The sequence below is a fragment of the Grampus griseus genome, assembly GCF_964374135.1.
Source record: "Grampus griseus genome assembly, chromosome: 11".
NCBI classification, from domain to species: domain Eukaryota; kingdom Metazoa; phylum Chordata; class Mammalia; order Artiodactyla; family Delphinidae; genus Grampus; species Grampus griseus.
In genome coordinates, this window is record NC_139005.1 from 21,950,086 (window position 1) to 21,973,458 (window position 23,373).

At 39.2% G+C, this 23,373-nt stretch overlaps 1 protein-coding gene across 1 annotated transcript in view; it reads left to right on the top strand.

Moving 5' to 3' along the window:
* The window catches only part of STK38L (serine/threonine kinase 38 like), an 81,102-nt gene that overhangs the window by 38,549 nt on the left and 19,180 nt on the right, over nucleotides 1-23,373 (top strand). Inside the window, exons 2-3 of the mRNA XM_082666981.1 lie at nucleotides 15,759-15,903; nucleotides 19,548-19,599. Coding sequence (XP_082523107.1) covers nucleotides 15,770-15,903; nucleotides 19,548-19,599 — 186 coding nt within the window. The 5' untranslated portion in view covers nucleotides 15,759-15,769. The remainder of the gene's footprint in view (nucleotides 1-15,758; nucleotides 15,904-19,547; nucleotides 19,600-23,373) is intronic.

Genomic DNA, 23,373 nt, shown 5'->3' on the forward strand with positions numbered 1-23,373 from the left:
CCACTAAACCAAAACTAAGAATTTGGTTCATAGAGAAAAAATTCAAGTACAGTGGTACCTGGAAAACCACCTCTGTGGGCTGAAAAGTGCAAGTTGATTCCCTTTTACTGTTCCTACCTGCACCCTCACACACTCTTAAATATTTTTTTTCTATAAAAATGGTTGTTTTCCCATTATGGAAAAGTTAAAAAATTCAAAAAAATATAAAGGACAAAATTTCAATCATCCATAATTTCACATCATGTTTCACCCTAATTTACCCCCCTTTCCCCCCATATAGTTGAGTTCATATTTTACCTGAAGATAGAACATTGTATCCTGTTTGCTTAACATTATTTTTCATGTTGTTAAATTTTGGGGGGAAAATTTTCTTCAGTATTATTTCTATGATATTTCATGCTATCACCATTCCATCAGTCATTTCACTTACTTTTAAACATTTGTGTTTTTTGCTGTTTTAAATAATGCTTTGATTTAAAAAAAAAAAACAACTTCGAATCGTTGCTGCAATTTTGATTCTTTTCTTAGCATAGATTCCTGAAGGTGAAATTATTTATGTCAAAAGATAAAAAAACAACTTTAAGGTTCTTGGTATAAATTGCCACATTCCCTGTCAGAAAGGATTAATCCCGACCAGTTAACACAAGCACAGGGAAAGTTATCATCAAGATGGTGACATAAGTCATCGCCAACTTCAGTCCCCCTCACAAGAGGACCAATTATTGATTATCTGTGGACCAGACACCATTGTAAAAATCCCACAACCCAGGGGTGAGCTTGACGCACCCCTCGGGACTGCAGAGACTGAGAACGACCACATTAAAAGGGGGAAAGGAGCAGCCACCCTCTGAATGCATTGCTGCTCCCCCGGGCCAGCACATGCCACACCAAGAGGGTCCCCCTGAGTCTGTGGTTTTTCCAGTGGGAAAAAGAGCCCAAGTTGGACATTCGGCTCTCCCAGTGATGCGGGACACTTCCTGGGAAGCCCACTTGGGTTTCACCTCACAGGAATCACTGGGGAAATCTGTAGGACTCAACCACTGGGAGACACTAGAGACAGAGAAGGTAGGTGGGGTTCACAGCAACCAGTGCTCAGATCTTGGTGGACCACATTCCTGCTTACAGTGGTGCCTGAGCAGAGATCCCAGTCAGTGGCTCTGTCCATCTGCAGAGGCAGGCTGGTGGCCCTGTCTGGCCAGGGAGCTCAGTTAGCAACTCGGCCTGATTTAGGTCTCCAGCCAATGAGCAAACTGGGCGTGGAGCCTATTCCACAGGCCTACCCAGGCAGAGAAGCACGTTCACAGTCCTGCCTAACTGCTGAGCATAGCCTGTAGTCCTGTCTGACCAGGAAACCATGGTGACAGCTGTGGAGCCACCCTACTGCTCTGGTCCGCAGCAGAGCCCAGCCTAGGGCCCTGCCCAACTGTTGAACACAAGCTGTGGCCTTGCCTAGGCAGGGAGTCCAGCGACTGACCCTGCCCAATTGCAGAGCATAGCCTGCAGCCCCACCTGTTGAGGGAGCCTGGATAGTGACCCTGACCATCTGAAAAGCACAGTCTGTAGCTCATCCAACTGCAGGATACAGCCTCTCCCAACCAGTGAACGTGGCCGGTGACCTTGTCCAACAGTAGGGCACAGCCAATAACCTGCCCAATTGCGAAGCCCAGCCTGGACCACCCCCCTTAACATGGAGTCCAGCCAGGAGCACCATGTGGTTAGGAGGCACAACCTGAGATCCCACCCAACCAGGAGCATCCGCAGAGCCCAGGCCACAGACCTTCCCATTCATGGAGTCCAAGCTGCAGCACCATGTTGCCAGGGAACACAGCCTGCCACCTCACCCCGCCAGAGGTGGTTGCGGAATCCAGCTGGCGACCCCATCTGACCACGGGTACAGCCAGCAGTCCCACCGTGTGAGGGGGCCCTCCCAGCAGCTCTGCTTGGATGTAGAGTCCAGCCAGCAGTCTCACCCAACCACAGAGCCCAGCCAGCAGCACCGCCACATACCGCAGAACATGGGCAGTAGCCTCAGCTAGCATCTGTGTAAGCCTGCATACAAGGGAGCCCTCATGCAACTGTAAATCGATTTCTTAATAGAAACTTTGCAGTTCAGGAGAGAGTGGGAGGATGATTTTCAAAATATTGAAAGAAAAAAGTTGTCAACCAAGAATACTATACCCAGTAAAGCTGTTTTTCACAAATGAAGGAAAGAAAAAGATTTCCTGAACAAACAAAAGCTGAGGGATTTCATCACCCCTAGACCTAACTTACAAGAAATGCTAAAGGGTGTTTTTCAAGGAGAAATTGAAGGATGCTAATTAACATCATAAAAACATCTGAATATGTAAAACTTACTGGTAATGGTAAATATATGGTCAAAATCTGGCTCTTTGAAATAGTGACCCTAGTTTAAAAGTTAAAAACTTCGTTTAAAAGTTAAAAAACAGGGCTTCCCTGGTGGCGCAGTGGTTGAGAGTCCACCTGCCGATGCAGGGGACACGGGTTCGTGCCCCGGTCTGGGAAGATCCCACATGCTGCAGAGTGGCTGGGCCCGTGAGCCATGGCCGCTGAGCCTGCGCGTCCGGAGCCTGTGCTCCACAGCGGGAGAGGCCACAGCAGTGAGAGGCCCACGTACCACAAAAAAAAAAAGAGTTAAAAAACAAACGTATTAAATATAGCCATAACTACAATAATTTGTTATTGGATACACAATATTGAAAAGATGTAAATTGTAACAGCAATAACCTAAAATATGAGGGACAGAGGATTAAATGTATAAAGTTTCTATATGCTATTGAAGTTAAGTTGTTATCAGCTTAAAATAGGATGTTTTATGTAAGCCTTATGGTAACCACAAAGGAAAAACTTTCTGTGGTAGGTTCACAAAAGACTAGAGTAAAGGAGTCAAAGCACACTGCCACAAAACGTCATCATTCACAAAACAAGGTAGCAAGAGAGGAAGCAAAGAACAAAGGATCTACAAAACGGTCAGAAAACAATAAAAAGGCAATAGTAAGTTTTAACCTATCAATAATTACTTTAAGCATAACTGGATTAAATTCTTAATCAGAAGGCATAGAAAGGCTCAATGGATAAAAAAAGAAGATCCAATAATGTGCTGCTTACAAGACACTTTAAGAACACACATAGACTGGGAGTGAAGGGATGGAAAAAGTTATTTCAAGCAAATGGTAACGAAAAGAAAGCAGGGGGAGCTATAGTTATATCAGACAAAATAGACTAAGCTTAAAATAGTCAAGAGAGACAAGAAGGTCATTATATAATGATAAAGGGGTCAATTCATCAAGAAGATAGAACAATTGTAAATAATTGTACATCCAACATCAGAGCACCAAAATATATAAAGCAAATACTAACAATGAAAAGGGGAAATAAACAGCCATACAATAATAACTGAGGACTTGAATACCCCCCTCAATAATGGATAGATCATTCAGACAGAGAATCAATAAGGAAACAGCAGATTTGAATTAGACCAAATAGATCTAACAGGCAAAATCAGAACACTCCATCCCATTGAGGTAGAATGCATATATTATTCTTAAGTGAACATGGAACTTTTTCTAGGAGAGATCACGTGTTAGGCTACAAGGCAAGTCTCAACAAATTCAAGAAGATAAGGATTATATCAAGTATCTTTTCTGACCACAACAGTATGAAACCAGAAATAATAACAGGAGGAAAGCTGGAAAATTTACAAATACATGAAATTAAATAACACAGTCATGAACAACTAATGAATCAAAGAAGAAATCAAAAGAGAAAATTTTAAAATGTGAAACAATTGGAAATGAAAACACAGCAAACCAAAACTTGCAGGATGTAGCAAAAGCTTCTAAGAGGGAAGTTTATAGTGATAAATGTAAAGCATACATTAAGAAAAAGGAAAGCTCTCAAATAAGCAACATAACTTTACACCTCAAGGAACTAGAAAAAGAATAAGCTAAGCCCAAAGTTAGTAGAAGGTAGCAAATAATAAAGATCAAAGCAGAAATGAGTGAAATGGAGAATAGGAAAACAATAGAAAAGATGAACAAAACTAAGAGTTGATTCTTTGAAAAAACAAAATTGAGAAAGCTTTAGCTAGACTAACCAAGAAAAAAAGAGGACCCAAATAAATAAAATTATAAATGAAAGACGAGATATTACCCTGATACCACAGAAATACAAAGGATCATAAGAGACTACTATGAACAATTACATGCCAACAAATTAGGCAACCTATAAGAAATCAATTCCTAGAAACATACAACCTACCAAGAATGAATCCTGAAGAAACAGAAAATCTGAACAAACCAGTAATGAGCAAGGAGATTGAATCAGTAATCAAAAATCTCCCCAATTAATATCCAAAATACACAAGGGACTCATACAACTCAGTAGCAAATTAACAATCCAATAAAAAAATGGGCAAAGGATCTGAAAAAACATTTTTCCAAAGAAGATATTCAGATGGCCAACAGTTACATGAAAAGGTGCTCAGCATCACAAATCATCAGAGAAATGCAAATCAAAACGAGATATCACTCTATACTGGTTATAAAGGGTATTATCAAAAAGACAAGAGATAAGTGTTATTGAGGATGTGGACAAATGGGAACTCTTGTACACTACTGGTGGGGATGTAAATTGGTACAGCCACTATGGAAAACAGTATGGAGGTTCCTCAAAAAATTAAAAATACAACTACCATGTTGTCTGGCAATTCTACTTCTGGTATCTATACAAAGGAAATAAAGTTACTTTCAGAGACACTGCTGCACCCTCATGTTATAATAGCCAAGACATGGAAACAATCTAACTGCCCATTAATGTATGAATGGATAAAGAAAATGGTACACACACACACACACACACACACACACACACACACACACACACACACACACCCTCACTGGAATATTATTCAACCATGAAAAAGGAAACCTTGCCATTTGTGACAACACTCATGGACCTTGGGGGAATTATGCTAAGTGAAATAAGTCAAACAAAGAAAGACAAATACTGTATGATCTCACTTAGATGTGGAATATAAAAAAACTGAAACTCATGGAAACAGAGCATCTTGGTGGTTGCAGTGTGCCAGAGGTGAGGATGGAGTGGAGAGGGGGAGTAGGTGAAGGTGGTCAAAGTGTACAAACTTCCAGTTTTGTTTTGTTTTTTTTTCATGGAAAGGCATTTTATTTTAATTATAGCAGTGTGTACATGTCAATCCCAAACTCCCAATCTATCCCTCCCCCTCCCCCTTCCCCTCCCCCTCCGTAACCATAAGTACTTCTCTAAGTCTGTGAGTCTGTTTCTGTTTTGTAAGTTCATTTGTATTATTTTTTTTTAAGATTCCACATTAAGATTCCGCATATAAGCGATTTCATATGATATTTGTCTTTCTCTGTCTGACTTCACTTACAAACTTCCAGTTTTAAGATGAATAAGTTCTGGGGATATAATGTACAACGTGGTGGCTATAGTTAACAACATTATACTATTACTTGAAAGTTGAAAGTATTTGTAAGTATTGTATATTTGAAAGTTGCTAGGAGAGTGGATTTTAAAAGTTCTCACTAGACACACAAAAAAATTGTAACTATATGAGGTGATGGATGTGTTAACTAACCTTATTATGATAATTGCTTCTGAATATATACATATATGAAATCATTACATTGTACATCTCAAAGTTACACAATCTTATATATAAATTATATCTCAATAAAGCTAGAAAAACATACACATGAACACAGATGATGTGTAGAAAGATGTCTGATGATAGACTGGACCCCACGAAGAAGGTTTTCCCCAAAACTGTGGCTACTTTCAGGTAGGAAATATATTGCATTATTTTAAAGTTTCCATGTCTGTGATTTATTGGTAAAATTGAATATTTTTCATATGTTTGTTAGCTACTTTTACTTATATATATTTGTCAATCAGTATTAGCCACTTACTAGTAAGGTTTTTATTGTCTCTTTACAACTTTAATGTTATAAAAGCTGTTACGAACTTTATATATGTTTTAAGAAATATAATTTGTTATTTTAACATGGGTATAAGGTATTTTTAACATAAGCGTTTAATATATAATATTACTTTGCAATTTCGCTTAAAATACTATCCTTCAATCTTGTTTGACATACATATATGTATATTCCAAATTTTTCTGTAATGATTCCTAGCAGTATTTTCATTGTGATGATTTCCTTTTAAGACGGTCCTTTTTCTTTAAAAGATCAGTTATTCATCTTATTTTCTTGAAGTTTAATTTTTCCTTTTACTTTTATTTGCCGTTCTTTTCCATCCTTTTCTTTCCCTTCCCTTTCTTTTTCCTTCCTTTCTGTTTTTTCCTTTAGTTTTTATGTTCACCCTTTTGAACCACTTGAAATTTATTTTGATCTTTGGAGTGAAATGAACATCTGACTTGCTTTTTTTCCCAAATAGATAACCAGTTGTCTCAGCACATTAATTGAATAATTCTTCCCTTCCTTCCACGATCTATGATGAGATTTCTTCATTAAAAGGCCAACAGTTTTTTTTTGTTTGTTTGTTTTGTTTTGTTTTGTTTTGGATCAAGGTTATTCCAGGGATTTTATGAATGTTGTTCTCCGTCTCCTCCTCCTTGCTACTTTTGTGAACAGGATTATTTTTCCATTTCTAAATGTCTATCTTTAAAACTAACCTTTTAAAGCATAAATTTTAACCTTCAAATTGAACACTTTATTTAGAAAATCCTTGTCTTACTTTCAGTGACCCATATTCTTTATAACAGAGGCGAAAAACAGAAAACTCATGTTGTTGGGTATTGGAAATAGATGGGAGTGTGACCATCTGACAAGGCGCAGGGAGGGGTAGTTCTCTTGGCGCCTTCAGTGTCTTTGTTCATCTTACTCCTCCACCTCCCAATTCAGAGCCACAGCTTAAGGCTGGGAGCCCAGAAGGCTCCAGATCACTCGTAACCCCTCACTCCCTCTCACGCTCTCTCACTCTCCGAGAACTTCTCTAGGCTACTAACTTCATGTTTGTAAATTCTATAATTTCTACATATATGAATTCTATATGTAAATAAAATATCAATAAATAAGGATATATTTTTATAACCTGTTAATCCTTGTTTTTTTCCCATATTATTTTTGTTGTTTTGTTTCTGCATAATTCTCCATTACAAATAGCTTTGAAGTCCTCACTCTGGTCCTCTCTTACTCTCCCCTCCCCCCTTCCCCCCATGCCCCCCACTTCTTGCCTTGCAAATTGTGATTTTTATTTTTCCTCTTTTAGTCTAATAAAGGCGAGTATATTCCTGTGTGTGTTTATGAGGGTACCAATTAATAGAACTTGATCTAAAATTCTTTTAGGGGTGCCTCTACTATCTAATAACTGTTTGTTTTACCATTCTGGTGCTAAATTATCAGTATCTAAGTTGTTCGGCATTTCAGCTGAAGTAGTTTAGTTTTTATTTATTTATTTTTAAAATTTTTTAAAAATAATTTTATTTATTTATTTATTTTTGGCTGTGTTGGGTCTTCGTTGCTGCGTGCGGGCTTTCTCTAATTGCGGCGAGTGGGGGCTGCTCTTCGTTGCGGCGCGCGGGCTTCTCATAGCGGTGGCTTCTCTTGTTGCGGAGCATGGGCTCTAGGCGTGCGGGCTTCAGTAGTTGTGGCTCCTGGGCTCTAGAGCACAGGCTCAGTAGTTGTGGTGCACGGGCTTAGTTGCTCCGCGGCATGTGGATCTTCCTGGACCAGGGCTCGAACCCATGTCCCCTGCATTGGCAGGCGGATTCTCAACCACTGCGCCACCAGGGAAGCCCCAGTTTATTTTTTAAGTTCACTATGACTTGGTAGATTGAACTGAGCATCTTTTACAGGCAAGATCTAATGCATTACTAGACAGCTATAATGATAGAGAATTTAATTTTGTAAATACATTTAAGAATAGATGGCTTCTTTCTGAATATTTTTGAGAAAAATGAGGTACTACCTTACCTAAACATTAAGATCTGTAAACAGGCCAGTTTTTAGATAAAATTACTGCTACTTTGTTTGGCAAATGTAATTCAGTTTAATTTAGCTTAATTGTTTACATTTACTTCATGAACACTTTCCCTTCTCAAGTTAAAAAAAACAATGTGTAGAGGGATTTTTAGTAATTATTCGGATCAACATACTTAAATAGTCTGCTATTAACAGTATTACTATAGCTAAATAAGCTTTTGGGAGCTCAACCTTTGAACTATATTTTGGTCAGCAGGGAAAAATGCCTCTTTGTAAACAGGTTTGAAAATAAAAATGATAATGTTGATTTCAGCACCACTGTGCCATCACCACCAGGCTTATGACACATAGAAAGCAAGGACAACCGTCCGTATGAATTCGCTCCTCTGGACTGGTGAACAGGACACACACCAAGTGGAGAGAGTCACATTAACTAATGAAAAACAAAAGCTCTTGGCACTAAACACAGTAAACAGATTATAAGTAGAGTGGATGTCTGTTGTCTCAGGAGAATTACTCCATCTTGTAAGAGGAGTGATTAGTTTTTCTCTGGAACACCTTCTCCTGTCCTAGTCATAGCCCCAAATCACCACTAACTTCTAGTAAGACTTCTACCGAAAGCTTTTGTTGTTGTTTTTTTGTACTTCACGTCTTTCTATTTAGAAAACTGATAAGTACTTTGTGATACATTTCTTTCTCCACTAAAAGCACTCTAAATTTTCAAATCGAGTAGGTTTGAAGACTAGAAGAGATAGAGAATATCCACTAGAGAATAAATTTACAAACTAACTTACTAGGATAGCAGGTCAAGGAAGGAAGAATGAGCAGGAGGATTGGGTAAGGAAGGGAAGAAAATTCATCATTTCTGTGCATTTAACATGAGCCAGATGTGTTTAATATATTTTCTCATTTATATATTGATTTATCAAACACATGACATTGCTCTGTGCTAGGCACCGTTCTAAGTCCTTTATAAATATTAACTTCCATAATTCTTGTAAGTCTTGCATTAACATAATAAGCATGTACACAAGTTGGCCATCATTATCTTTATTTTAGTCAACAGGAAACTGAAGCACAGAACGTTTAAGTAATTTGCCTAAACTCACACAGCCAGTGAGTGTCTGAGCCAAGATTCAGACCTAGCGCTCTGGGCCTTCGTCACTGTGCTCTGCCATCATTGGAGCATCACATCCACTCTGTAAGGCTGGCATGGTTTATATCCATTTTAGAGACATGGATCCTGTGTCTGGTGAAATAACTCAGGATCAGCCTTGAACTTATTTTCTTTCCCCACTGTTAGCTCTTCTTATACTTCCTATTCTTACTAATGATATCAACATTCACCCAGTCATCCAAATCTGAAATTGAATTATAGATTTCAGTGTTTTCAGTTGAGTATCTGAGCCCTTCTTTTAATCTCTTCTGCTGCTATGTGAAACTGGGCCCTTATTATTCTGCACTAAACCAGGATTGGAATCTCAAATGCTAACGGAAGCAGGCAGGTAATGCAAGGAGTGAAGGAGGCTGGGCCTGAGGGAAGAAAGTTGGCGGACTCTGGCGGGATGCGGGCTTGCAAGGGGCCTGCTTCTTCTGTCCTTGCTGCCTATTTGCAGGCAGGAATATGGGTTCAAATTTGACAGACTTGATTTTTGGAGAGGAACCAGAAATCTGGATTTTTACGTGAAATCTTCTAATGTCTGAATCATAGTGCAAGTCACACAAAACATGGCTGCAGGCCACCAGTTTGTAACCCCTGAGTGTTTATTACTGAGTCCCCTAACCTGATTTACACTCCTCTAGTCTAGTCTACTCCCAGGCTTCTTGCCGTCTTCCCTTTGCTAGCATAATCTATCTGAAGTGCCAATCAGATAGAATTTTAGGGGTGGTTAGGCGGATTAAAAGTATTAAAACATGTAACATTTTTAGGAAAGTTCTTGCACTGGGGTACGCACTCAATTAATGTTCTTTATTGGCTATTAGTTCTTCACTTAATTAAAAGCCTTAAATGACCCCCATTTATACTCAGGATAATTTTTTAACATGGCATAAAAGGTATATTTTATCATGATTCCTAACTGACTTTCCACCTTCATCTTTGGCTGTTTCACCAAATGTATACTCAAGCCCTTCTCTACACTCAAGTGTGTCAGTTGATTTCATGCCCTTTCACCTCTTCCTCTTCTGCCCTGGCCGTCTGACTTGTGAACTCTTATCCTTCCCAACCCACCACCAAGATTCAATTCAGGCATCTCCTCCTCTCTTAAACCTCTGACTACACTTTTCCTTGAGTTTCCCTTGTGTCCGCATAGGATTGTGAACTCCCTAAGGGCAGGGATTGTATTTTATCATTCTTAGTACTTTGTGCAGTGCTGGAAGGTAGTGTGTATCTGCAGTAAATGTTGGTTGGAAATAATACAACTAGTAAAAGTTAGTGCTGGAACTTGAACTCTCACCTGACTGTGAATTTCTTGCTCTTCGGATCGTACCTCATAGAGGAAAGAAGCTGTGGCTGCTCTGTTATCATTAGGGACCCAGCGGACACAGTGTCCAACCTGAGGACCTGTTGCAGCCTAGGACACTGTGGTGGCAACTAATGATGAATCTAGGAACATTTTTATACTCCAAGGCATTAATGATTCGCTGAAATATAGTATGAGGAAGCTAAGGTGAAATCATCGGTTAAATATTGTTTTACCAGTCAGGTAAAGCAGCTCTGTTTTCCTATTTTAGAAGTGTGATGGCAAATGCTGGAGACACTACGTGTATTTATAGATGGCCTGAGCGCCAGATTTGTTATCTCCTTTCCCCAGGCTTGATAAACACGAAAGAATGCTGGACTCAACGATTGGTAGAGTCTCCATTAATGAACAGGGGAGTCTGGAGAAAACACATGAACAGGAAATCCAAGGGCACCTAGTGTTGTTTTTATCAGTCCAGGAATTCTAGACTTGCAAATTGTATCCTGTTCTTTTTCTGGCTAAAGAAAGGGCTTTAGTAAAAGACAAAGAACAGTGTGAAATCCGTTAGAGGAATAAATCTGCAGTATAATAAGTGCCAGTCATCCAGATCATTCTTTTTAATAATTTGGTCACTTCTGTTCTTAGTTATGTTTAATTTGAATTTTATAAAGCCTACTTGTGTCTGGTTGGAGAGTAATAATTTTTTCTTGTTTTTTTAAGCTAATCTCTAAAAGATGTTATTCAATCAAGACTAAGGGTGGGATTTTTGGCTTTTACTGTAGTTGTATCTCTCAAGTAGGATTTGTCTCTCTGAAGCTTAACATAACAGTAAGTAATTCTGTAGTTTTTAATCCAAAGGAAATTATTATATATGGGACATATATAATTTAAAATACATTAAACTTGAGTTCAGTTACTCACTGTCGTTTACAGAATGCCGACTGTGTGCTCAGCACTTTGCCGGGTGCTGTAATACTTCCGTTACAAAGATGAATAGACATAGGTTTTGTTCTGATTTGGTTTTTAAACAGGGCTTGCACACTTGCATGTATGTATAACTAGAATGGAAAGACCATAGTGATGATGGTTAAATTGTACAGTGTTTGGAAGTTGTTTTTCATTACTCGATATCCACTTCTGAACTTTGGAGTTATAAACTCATTACGTCTTTATAATGGAGAAACCTGATCTTCTCTTTACCCCTCTTTTATAAAGACCTCAGGTTCAAAAATCTTTTTCTAAAACAATTTCATATTTATTTCTGTACTGTTAATGCAAACAATTTCTGTAGTTTGGAATTGTTTTCAATTCCCTAACTTTCTTATGTTTCACAAAAATTTCCCCCAAAGTTTTTCTCAGTAATATTTCTGCCCACTGCTAGCCCCCCCCAATTTTGCATCATCTGGGAAAGCCCAGTTAGTAGCAGGGCTTAATATTGGCCATCTCCTCTAGCCACTTTGAAGTGGGCAGAGGTGTCCTGGGCAGGATAGCAATCGATCTTTTTTTTTTTTAAGATTCCACCTTATCCTTATGCCATTAAACAGTTAAATTGCATAACAGTTCTCTGTTTTGATGCCATGCTTACCAAGCAGTCTTCTTCAGTCTGTACATTCAGCTAGTCTGCAAGGACGGAGCACATTTGCCCAGAGATACAAGTATCTGTTTCGTGTTCCTCAGTTTCTTATTGTGTGAATCAGCAAATTGCCATTATGTCTTGTGTATCAGTCTCTTGTGAACTTGGTGAGGATAAAGGAGCTTCCAGAATTCCCTTGTCCTGGGACGCTGGCAGCTGAAGGCCAGACCTTGCTTCTTGCCAGACAGAGCAGAGCAGCGTGTCAGCTGCCTTCCAAGGCCACACCCTGAGTTCATCATACATCTTTCTTTCCAACTTCTACAAATATTACTGATGTGTTATTTCTCTGTGCTTTTTTTCAAGGGGCATGATTTTGTTTGTTAGTCTTTGCATCATTCACTTTTTGAAAGGAAACTATAGACCACTATAGTTGGGTCTTGACCTTTTTTCCTCCTGCAAATTGGCAAACCAATCTGAAAATTCTCTATCAGCTACAGATACTCTGGACAAATCAGAAAGCACTCTAAAATTTCTAGGTATTTTTTTGTTTGTTTTGTTTTTTAAGGGAATTCCTTTATTTTTATTATTTATTTATTTATTTTTGGCTGCGTTGGGTCTTCGTTTCTGTGCGAGGGCTTTCTCTAGTTGTGGCAAGCAGGGGCCACTCTTCATCGCGGTGCGCGGGCCTCTCCCTATCGCGGCCTCTCTTGTTGAGGAGCATAGGCTCCAGACGCGCAGGCTCAGTAGTTGTGGCTCACGGGCCTAGCTGCTCTGCGGCATGTGGGATCTTCCCAGACCAGGGCTCGAACCCGTGTCCCCTGCATTGGCAGGCAGATTCTCAACCACTGCGCCACCAGGGAAGCCCTAAAATTTCTAGGTATTAATTACTCTTTGTTGGAGTTTCTAAGTCTCCCTCCCCCAGATATTGAAAAAGAGTAGCAGGCACTTTTTAACCAGTGTTTAAAGATAACTGTCTATAAATTTAAATTTTATATGCCTAAGAGGCTCCCTAGAATACTACTGCAAATGTATACCCAACCCTTTTTGAGGATTCAGGATACATATTAACATATTAATGATGCCAGGAAGTCTCGCAGTAAGAAACTTTGTATAATCTGGATTTCCTAAATTTATTTGAATTCCTCCACCTCTAGTCCATCCTCCCAGCTCCCCTCTCCTCACCAAATCCCCAAATCCCAATTAGCAAACACAATTTGGGATGTTTGCTATATACAATCCCACTCCCTCTTTTCCTTTCTTTGACTTTTCTGCATGTGATCCTGAAACATAAAACACGAACCCAGGTGAGATTTCCAGAGATGGTATGGCAGCATTGCCTTAGGTAGCATTCCAAGCTTAGTGCTTGAAAATCACTTGGCCAGAGTAATTCTTGAGCTTATTTTTATTACTGTTTAAAAAATAATGCTCACTATCATTAAAGCACATTAAAAAAATTAAACTAGATGCCTAAAATAATGTCTTACATTTGTATAATTTCTATGTTATATTATCTCAGATGGCCTTAGAGTAGGCCTGTGAACGAGGCAGAGCAAGTGCCGTAATTCCTGTCTGGGCCGGAAAGTGACTTGAATTCAGAGCGTTCTGGTGATTTGAATAAGACCATGTGATCAGTTAGCAGCAGGACCTGGATTAGATCTCTAAATATCTGACTCCAAGGTTCAGTAAGTTTCGTTTTCCACAGTTGCCAACCTTTATAGGCAGTTTTTGCTTATTTTTTCAACGCTCCTCCCACACCGCCCCCTCCCCCTGCCATTTGATAGGTGGACTCCTTCACTCATTAATGCCCACTGTGTGTCCAATACGGTGCTATCAAGGTGAACGCTCAAAAATGATTCAGAAAAAGTTCTTTCCCAGAGGTATTCCTAGTTTAGGGGGACAGGCAGGTGAAGTGCTCAGCACCGGTCCTGGGAGTATTTGTTACAAATGGTAGAGAGCACGCTCGAAAGAATGCCGTTTGGCCCCTTCTGGTCCATCGATGTCTCTTCTGGCAGGGAACCTTAGAGAAGTCACCGCAGTTAGGCTTCAGACAAACTGGGCTGTAAAGGACCAGCAGGATGCCTGCAAATAGAGTGTAGGACGTAACTGGTTCAGGAATAGGTCCTGTCAGGGCTTGGAGGCATGAAAGGGCCAAGTATGTTGGGAGAAGAGTGAGTGGTGAGGAAGGGCAGCAGATAAGGCCAGAAAGGCAAGTTGGAGATAGCGCGTGGGTGGGGTTGGACTCTGCAGCTCACCAGCTGTGTGCCTTGGCCAAGCTTCACCTCCTTTCCTTACCAGGCTTCTGCGAGGAAGAAGTGCAGTCATGCCTAGGAGGGCCACGGCCTTAAAGCCTCAGGCAAGAAAAGGGGGAAATTAGTGAATAAACTCTCATCAAGTTTCTGTTAGATACCAGCACTCCGCGTTTGTGGGTTGTCTTTGTTTATCTTGCTAAGCTAATTTGACTTTCTGTACGTGCCATGAACAATTTAAACAAGTAATGTCATCAGCTTCTTGTTATAAAAAGATTTATAGGGGCTTCCCTGGTGGCGCAGTGGTTGAGAGTCCACCTGCCGATGTGGGGGACACAGGTTCGTGCCCCGGTCCGGGAAGATCCCACATGCCACGGAGCGGCTGGGTCCGTGAGCCATGGCCGCTGAGCCTGCGCGTCCGGAGCCTGTGCTCCGCAACGGAAGAGGCCACAGCAGTGAGAGGCCCGCGTACCGCAAAAAAAAAGAAAAGATTTATAGTAGTCAGCAGAGGAACAAGTTTATGATGTTAAAGTAATCGACATAATGAGGCTGAAGCAGCAAATGGAGGTATAAACCCACTAAGACAACAGTGGAACTGGGAGTCTGCCATAGTTAAACTGTTTACTTTCAACCTGTATTTGACTTGTTTCACATGAAGAACAAGAAAGGTCTTTGGTTCATTCCACTATCCCAGTTGAGGTCGATATCCAGGGCTCTGTGTCTTTATGTAGTTAAGGAGAGGTAGGTGTTGGGAAATAGGTGGCAGATTTGGAAGAAGACTTTTCGGCTAAGAATGCAACGTTGGATGGTCGCCCTGGCAATCTGGATCTCCTCTAAGATAGTCTGTTATGATTCCCGTCCAGATAAGCAAAAACATCTTTAATGTATGGAACCATTCTAGGTTTTTTGTTTGTTTGTTTTTTGTGGGCTTTTTTTGGGGTCTAGATGTGGACTATGGTAGGCAAGTCTCTTAGGGTCAGTGCCCACCTATAGCAGCCACCAGAGTTCAGTCTTACATTCCTTATCTTGTCTAATTGTCCACATTATCTTTTTTTTTTTCTTTTTTTGGCCACACCATGTGGCATGTGGGATCTTAGTTCCCGACCAGGGATCGAACCCGTGCCCCCTACAGTGGAAGTGCGGAGTCTTAACCACTGGACCACCAGGGAAGTCCCCACATTATCTTCTTTAAACCAGCACTTTGTTTGGCTGGCTCAGTGGTTTTTAAAAGTTGGCTTTAAGTAGACAAACATTGTTCAGGAAAAGCCATAAAACTTCCATGTTGTCACCTGGCTTGATTCATACATTTTTGTTTCCTGCCTGGTTCCTACAGGGATTTGAGTTTCATTTGAACGTCTTAACTGTTAGGGTAAAATGTTGTTGACTAGTAGAAATGAAACCATTTCTAGAGTTTGTTAAAAGGGATAGAAAGTTTTCTTTCTATTGAGTAATTTGTGTCTCTGTGTTGTTCTAGTTTCTGTTACTATGGCAATGACGGCAGGGACCACAACCACCTTTCCTATGAGCAACCATACCCGGGAAAGAGTGACTGTGGCCAAGCTCACGCTGGAGAATTTTTACAGCAACCTCATTTTACAGCATGAAGAGAGAGAAACCAGGTATAGTAAAGGCTGGTCAAAATTTTCCGTGTAGTTAAATAAGCTGTTATACCGCAAGTGGGGTGTAAGCATGTTGTCCATGAATAATATAAATATTGTGGGTCCCTGTATGCTGACAGTATACCTGGTTCCTTGTTTTATTTTCACAGAATAGTGTCCTGTCCTGGGCACCCATATACTTATATCACATGTCAATTGATGTTTTAAACAAAACGTTTCTAACCATGAAATTATGGTATATCTTTATACTTTCTTTTTTTATATACTCTCTTTTAGAGGGCTACTTAATGACTGCCTTTAATCCAGAAACTTTTGTAGTGTTGTGTGTATATCAGTGGAAATGGGAGAATTATAAAAAGAATGAATGACGTTATTTTGCCTTCAGGAAACTTATAGTAAGGGAGATAATGCACATGAATATTACATGAAAGGGTGAAAAGTATGCCCTTTGAGAAGGGCAAAGAAGGGGGAGATTGGTTTTGACTAAGGCAACTGGGAAGGCTTCATAAATGGTGGTGGCATTTAAACAGAGCTCCTAAGGAAGAGTACTATCTATATATACATAAAAGGGAGAAGAAAGAGGTTAAGGAGCAGGAGGAAGGATATCAGAGACAGAAGAAAGCACCTTTACTGCCAGGTCAGGCACTGTCCAGTTTAACTCAAGCTGGATTTTTATACCGTTTCCTGAGAGCCTTGGATGCTTTGTAATGGAGCTATTTTCCTGGTAGTAAAGAGCCTGGAAAACTTTTGAACAGATTTAAATGATCACAGGTGTTTCTCTGGAAGATTACTTTAGTTGTGATGTACAGAGTGGACTGTGGGAGGAGGGATCAGAAACAGGAAAGGCTAGCACTGTAGTCCAGGCCAGTGGAAGGGAGGCTTGCTTTAGGATTATGACAACAACAGGGAAGAACTGAGTGAGAAAGACAGAAAAAACACGGCAACTACCCAAATATGGAATGTGAGAGAAAGTAGTCCACACTGGCTCTGAAATTTCACACCTGGGCAACCAGAGAGTGGTACAACTTAGTGAAACAGAACTCGAGGGGAAGAATCTGGTTTTGCACATAATTTTGGGCAGGTCCAACTACAGATTAGACGTGGCTGGGGAGAGAATTAGAACTAGAAAATGAAACTTAAGTAACTATTCGGAAGTCAACTTAGAGTAAGGAAATATAAAAGAGAGCTAAGAAACGTGCAGAATAGTGAGGAGAGCAAACGTATCTTTGATCAAATTTCCTAAAGGAAGAGAGGAAAGAGAACTAAGAGATTGCCATCAGCAGAAATTCCAAAAGATTCAACTTAGGCAGAAGGAAAGTGATCGCATTCAGAAGATCTAAATGTAAATATGTGGCTAATGTGTAAGAAAAATCAACAATAATGATAATGTCACATGTATTAAAAAATATATATTTTCCTGCAGTAGACTGTCAGTCAGGAGGGAAGTAAGTGGAATTAAATTGTTCTTAGAGATCAGTGTGTCTCTAAGGATAGGGATACAACACAGAAAGGGGTAAAGATTGGTTAATTTAAGGCTTTGACAAATTAAGTGTACATGTAATTTCTAGGGTAGCCACTAAAAGAATAAAAATAGAGTTTGTAACTTTCAAACTAATAGAAGGAAAAAAAATGGATGGGGGAAAAATAAGTTCAGAAGAAGCCAAGGGAAAAAGAAAAACTGAAATACCAAAAGGCAGGCACAAGTAGAAACCACACCATAAGTTAGAAATAAATCCAAACATGTAAGAAATTATACTAATTGTAAATGCAATGGAAGTCTCTGGAAGTGAGCAGATCATCAAGGGAGACTGAATAAAGTAAAAGAGAACCAAGGAAGGAAAGACCTGTATTTTTTCGACAGTCACTCAAGTTATTCATCAGAATTTTAAAGGTTCATTGTCTTTTATTGCTGAAACCTTAAAATAATTCAGTTTTGCTCTCTGTTCCCAAACAAAGGAAAATAGGAATAAAAGTATCTACTGTTATTAAAAAAAAAAGCATGGTGGTGCCATGGAAGTCAAATTAAATAGTCAGCTATTTTCTAGAAGCTAATACTTTAAGAAACATGTGATGAATTTTTAAGGCTTAATTAACTGGATAAATGCATAAGTCGAATAAAGTACCAATCAGAACAAAGCATAAGGTCATTTTAGCAGGAAAGCTATTTTTTAGAAAGGTACAAGAGAAGTCCTTGGGTCTTCTCATTTAGGTATGGAAATGGATAGAAGTTATTGCATGTCTCCCTAGAAGGAGGGATAATTTACTGAAATATTAGCTTTAGCAAGGACTGAGGAAAGGGGACAGTAGGGATAAAGTTGTTCGTATATTGATAGTCCTCCTGGGTTAATGGTCCTCTTACTCTTTGGATTCTTCCTGCAGAGAAGAAAACTCAAATCATTCAACAAGCAGCTCTGTGGCGCCCGGAGGTGCCTGATGGCAGGCACAGAATCCAGCATTAGGAACTTAGTCCATTGGAAGGGTTGGGCTTGGGTGAATAATGTGTAAAAAAAGATAAAAATCAGTGTGATTAGTATCAGGGTAGGTGCTTATTACTAGAATTGAGAAAGTCAGTGGAGGATATACTTTTAGGTGCTGATTTATGAACAGGCTTTAGGTATTTTTGTTATGAATTTTCCATAAGAAATAAAAAGGATCTTAACAGTGGTTTAGGAAAGAGCTTATCTTTGGACATATTGTCATAAACAACAAATGCCAAAAGATTTGTATGATGGTTTCAATCCTCAGCCCTCATACCCATTTGGATAAATCCTTGAAAGTTAGTCTTTATCTGAGACGCTCCAAAACTAATTAGGACGAGCTCTCCCAGGTTTATCTTTAGGGAAAAGAGCAATGCCATGGAAATAAAATACTAATAGTCACTTGGAAATGAGTTGCAAAATGTGTGCCACAGCTATCTCTCTGGTTACTGGTTATTTCATCCATCACCCCCTCACCCGTAGCTTAAGTAACTTTCAGGGTGCATTTTAAAATATTGAAGAACTGAACTTGGCTATACCTAGAAAAGCAAATGTTCTGGTAGTTAATGGGTTATTTTTTAATGTACGTATATGACTTTCCAATTTTCCAAGAATTAGAATAAAATACACTTAATTGCACTGAACATCTTTCTGTGATTAATTAGGAAAATCAAGTTTAGTGTTTAAGTGAAGCACTTAGACAAGCTCCTTTAGCTAATAAGCGTTAAAACCAAGGTTCGAGCACAGGGATGTCCACCTTAAAACTTTTTACTTTTAGTCACTGTAGTTACCTTTTTATACATCTAGTATAAACTCTGATAAATGTTAATGATTTTGGAGATTTGAACACTAGATAACAGAGTTTTCTGTATCAGAACATGAGTCACCTTTGCTAACGATTCATTTAGGCAGCTTTAGAAGTAAATTATTCATTTGGCTAGTATGAGGCAGCTAATTCTGGACTGTATTTATATTTTGAGAAAGAAATATTTATATGTGCATATATGTTTATAAATATTAGTCACTATTCTTAGTGATTATTTTGATTCAACTTGAAAGATTTTTTTAGCATGGCAAACTGAGTGTAAACTTGAAAAAATAAATGTACATTTCTTAAATGGGAATACTTAGGTACATATTAAAATTTAAATAATTTTTTTTGAAAAGGCAGAAGAAATTAGAAGTGGCTATGGAAGAAGAAGGATTAGCAGATGAAGAGGTATGTAAGCTATAATTACTATGGCTCTAGTTAACAGTACTCTCTTATATAATTGAAAGTTGCTAAATCTTAAACGCTCTCACTACAAAAAAAAATAGTTATGTGAGGTAATGGATGTGTTAACTAACTTTATTGTGGTCATCATTTCACAAGGTACAGTATATACCTGTATCAGATCATCACATTGTAGGGACTTCCCTGGTGGTCCAGTGGTTAGGACACCACACTTCCACTGCAGGGGGTCCGGGTTCGATCCCTGGTCAGGGGAACTAAGATCCCGCAAGCCCAAGCCGAGCGGCATGGCCAAAAAAGAAAAAAACAAAATCATCACATTGTATACCTTAAACTTACACAATGTTACATATCAATTATATCTCAATAAAAGGGGGAAAAAGTACTGTATGAAAGCAACCCCAGTGACTTTTTCTTATAATGGTATCAGATGATTTTATAACTTAGATAATGTGGGTTTCCTATTTGAACGTGAGCTTCTTCCTTTGTTGCTGTGATGGAAATCTTTGAAAGGGGGCAGCTTTTTTTTTTTTAATTCCAAGAACATATATATATTCAGTGAATAGTATCTAGTGCGAGGAATAAGAAAAGAGGGCTTCAAGAATAACTGATCAGTTGCCAAATTTCCTTACATTTTTCCTAAATATTTCTTAAAACCACCCAGTTCACTAGTCTGGTGCCATGAACCCAGTGGTTTCAACTACCGTGTATTTCACCTGAAGAATCACTGCCCCCAACTGGTCTCTCTTCCTCCATTCTCAGCCACATTCCCACTCCCAGTTTTTCTACACACTTCAACCAGGGTTATCTGTCAAAAACCAGATTTGACCATGTCACTCTTTTGCCTAATACCCTTCACTGGCTCCCAAGTACTCTTGGGATAAGGCTAACTCTTTAACATGGGTGTACAAGGCCCTTTATGATTTGGCCTCTGCTTCCCTGTCTCTAGCCTCATCTTTTGTCACCCTGCTGCCAGGCTGACCAACAATGTCAAACTACTTTCATTTCCACGCTCTTGCCTGTGGACCTTTTCCCGTGCTTTATTTTGCTGCTTGGAACTCTTCCTTCCTCCTGCCTGAGTCTCATTATTCTTCAAGACTCTTTCCATCTCACTTTAGGCATCATGTCCACTGGGACAGAGCTCTGTTCCTGTCCCTGTGGCAGCCTTAAAATACCATCTTCCCAGAGTAGAAACTCCTTACATCTCCAGGGCTGTCAGAGGGCGAGAATAAATATTTGGTGAATAAATGAACAAATGGACAATGGATCTCTCCCTGAAGAGTTTACAGATTGGAAGGAAAGATTACGTGTGTGTGTAAAAATATGTACACACGATAGAATGTGGCAAACTTTGAAAATATGGAGATTTTTTTCCCCTAATTCAGGGGATCAGAAAACGTTTCATGGAAGAAGTAACAATTGATTTGAATCTTAAAGAAATAGGTAGAATTTACATGATCGTTAAGAGGTATGTACAAAATAATGAATATATGAAGACTATTGAACTTTAATAATGAACAACTGTATGAAAGCAGATGTCCAAGGGCCAAGCAGGTAAACATGAATGAGAAAAGCTGGCCAAGCTTGTTTCATAGTGACGTCTTAGGTTATATTCTTTTGATCTAACATACTTTGCATATTCAACTCTCATTTTTTTTTCATTTCCACGAAGAAATAGATTCTTTTTTTGCCTTGTTGTAAAAGATTCCCTCCTCACAGTTTATCTTTTGATAAAGACATACCACTTTTCACTTTACTGAAAGAGAACAAGAGCACCAGCCCGATTATACCTGTCGCCCGGTGACTGGCGCCTTGATAGGGACTGACCGGTCCCAGAGCTGCTTGCTGCCCACCCAAGGGGGCTGCACCGTTGGCCCAGTGAGGCCAAGTTCCTATTTTTCAAGAGAAGCTGGAAATCTGGAGTTTTGTGAAAACACTCGCTTTTTTAAATATTGGCAAGTCATTAGAGTGATTTAAAGACAACTTGGGGTGGGCTTCCCTGGTGGCACAGTGGTTGGGAGTCCGCCTGCCGATGCAGGGGACGCGGGTTCGTGCCCCGGGCCGGGAGGATCCCGCATGCCGCGCAGCGGCTGGGCCCGTGAGCCATGGCCACTGAGCCTGCGCGTCCGGAGCCTGTGCTCCGCAACGGGAGAGGCCACAACAGTGAGAGGCCCGCGTACCACAAAAAAAAACAAAACAAAAAAAACAAAGAAAAACAACTTGGGGGCCCAAATCAAATGCATCTGTGAGTTGAGTACAGCTTGTAGCTTCTGGCTTGTAATCTCTGGTTCACACCAGGAAGTACTAAGTACATCTAGAGCTGTTTTCTTTGTTTCTCCTTAAATAACTTGTAGAAAATGTGAGGTGATTTTACCCCTAAAAATGCTCATTGGCCCATTATAACCATTTATAAAACATCTAAAATTTTTGGTAAAGGTATTTGAATTCCACAAATGCTTCTTGTTAGGCCCCATACTAGGTCCCAGGCTGTCACATTCTATAAAATAGACATGGTCTCTCAATCTAATGTACAGTATTTTGGAACTATCTTTATGTGGGGTGGGTCTTTTCAAAGTAAAATTGTTTTATAAAAATAAATTCATCCTTAATCCATTCTGTAATAGAAAGTTATTTGTGAAATAATTTGTGAAAACTCAACCATATATAACGTGGCCTTAAAAAGCATTTATACTGAGGTGAAGTTCTTAGCTGACCCCTTTCTTATCTTAAAACTTCTGTGTACACTGTCTTCTACAAAAACCGAGCACCCTACAGATTGAGAGTTTGAAGAACGCCAATTTGAAAAGGAATGGAGAAAAAAAAGAAAATGGCGTACTTCTAGTTTCATCTCACTTAAAATCCCATCGAACATGGAATATTATTTACTCTAATGGAAAACCAAACTGGGCAAGTCTTAAGCTGCAAGAGAGCCATGAGCTGTTAAGTTTGTCCACAGATTTTTGTTGTTGTCTTTGGAGAGGAAAGAATGTGATTACCTCAAAAATGTTATTTGTTTTTCAAGGTGACTTAATCTATACAGGTTGTGAGCAGATGTGTCAATGATTTTTCATCGATTTTTTTTTTTTTTGTAGTTTAATGTGAACTTGTTTCAGCTGTCTCTGGACTACAACACTGACTCTAATATCATGGATAGATTTTTTTTTTTTAAAGTACTATAACAATGTTGTAGGTGATTTCCCTTTTTTGTAGGATTATATATTCCATACACTGTGATCTTCCTTTTTGCCATTTAATAGCTGTCCCCAAAACTACATAAACATCATTTACTTACTGCACTACACAACCTATCAAATACTAATAAACATTATTTTCTTTGGCTGTTTCTCTTGTCTGTCGATTTTGAGCATAATTTATGAAACTGTGTGATGAGGTCATCTTTTCCATTCAGATTAGACCAGTTTCTGAACTACATCCAACTGCACACTGTTTTATAATCCATAAAGTCATAAATCCAGAATGCCTTTCAAAATTCTTATATTTGTTCATTTATGTAATTTTAAAAAGGGCTTGTGCTGTTTTGAAAGATGGTGGTATAGTGCCACCATGTGGCCTTTTTTATTAGATATATAGTTGAAAAGCTACTTTTGAGCTCTCCTTTTGTTTTACTAATAATTCATTTTTCAACATTATTATTCAAAAGGCATTTTTAAACAAAGGAAGTCTTCACTGTTTTCACCATTGATGTGACTTTACTTAGCTGTTTAAAGATATTTAGATTGAAGACATATTTCCTAATTTTAT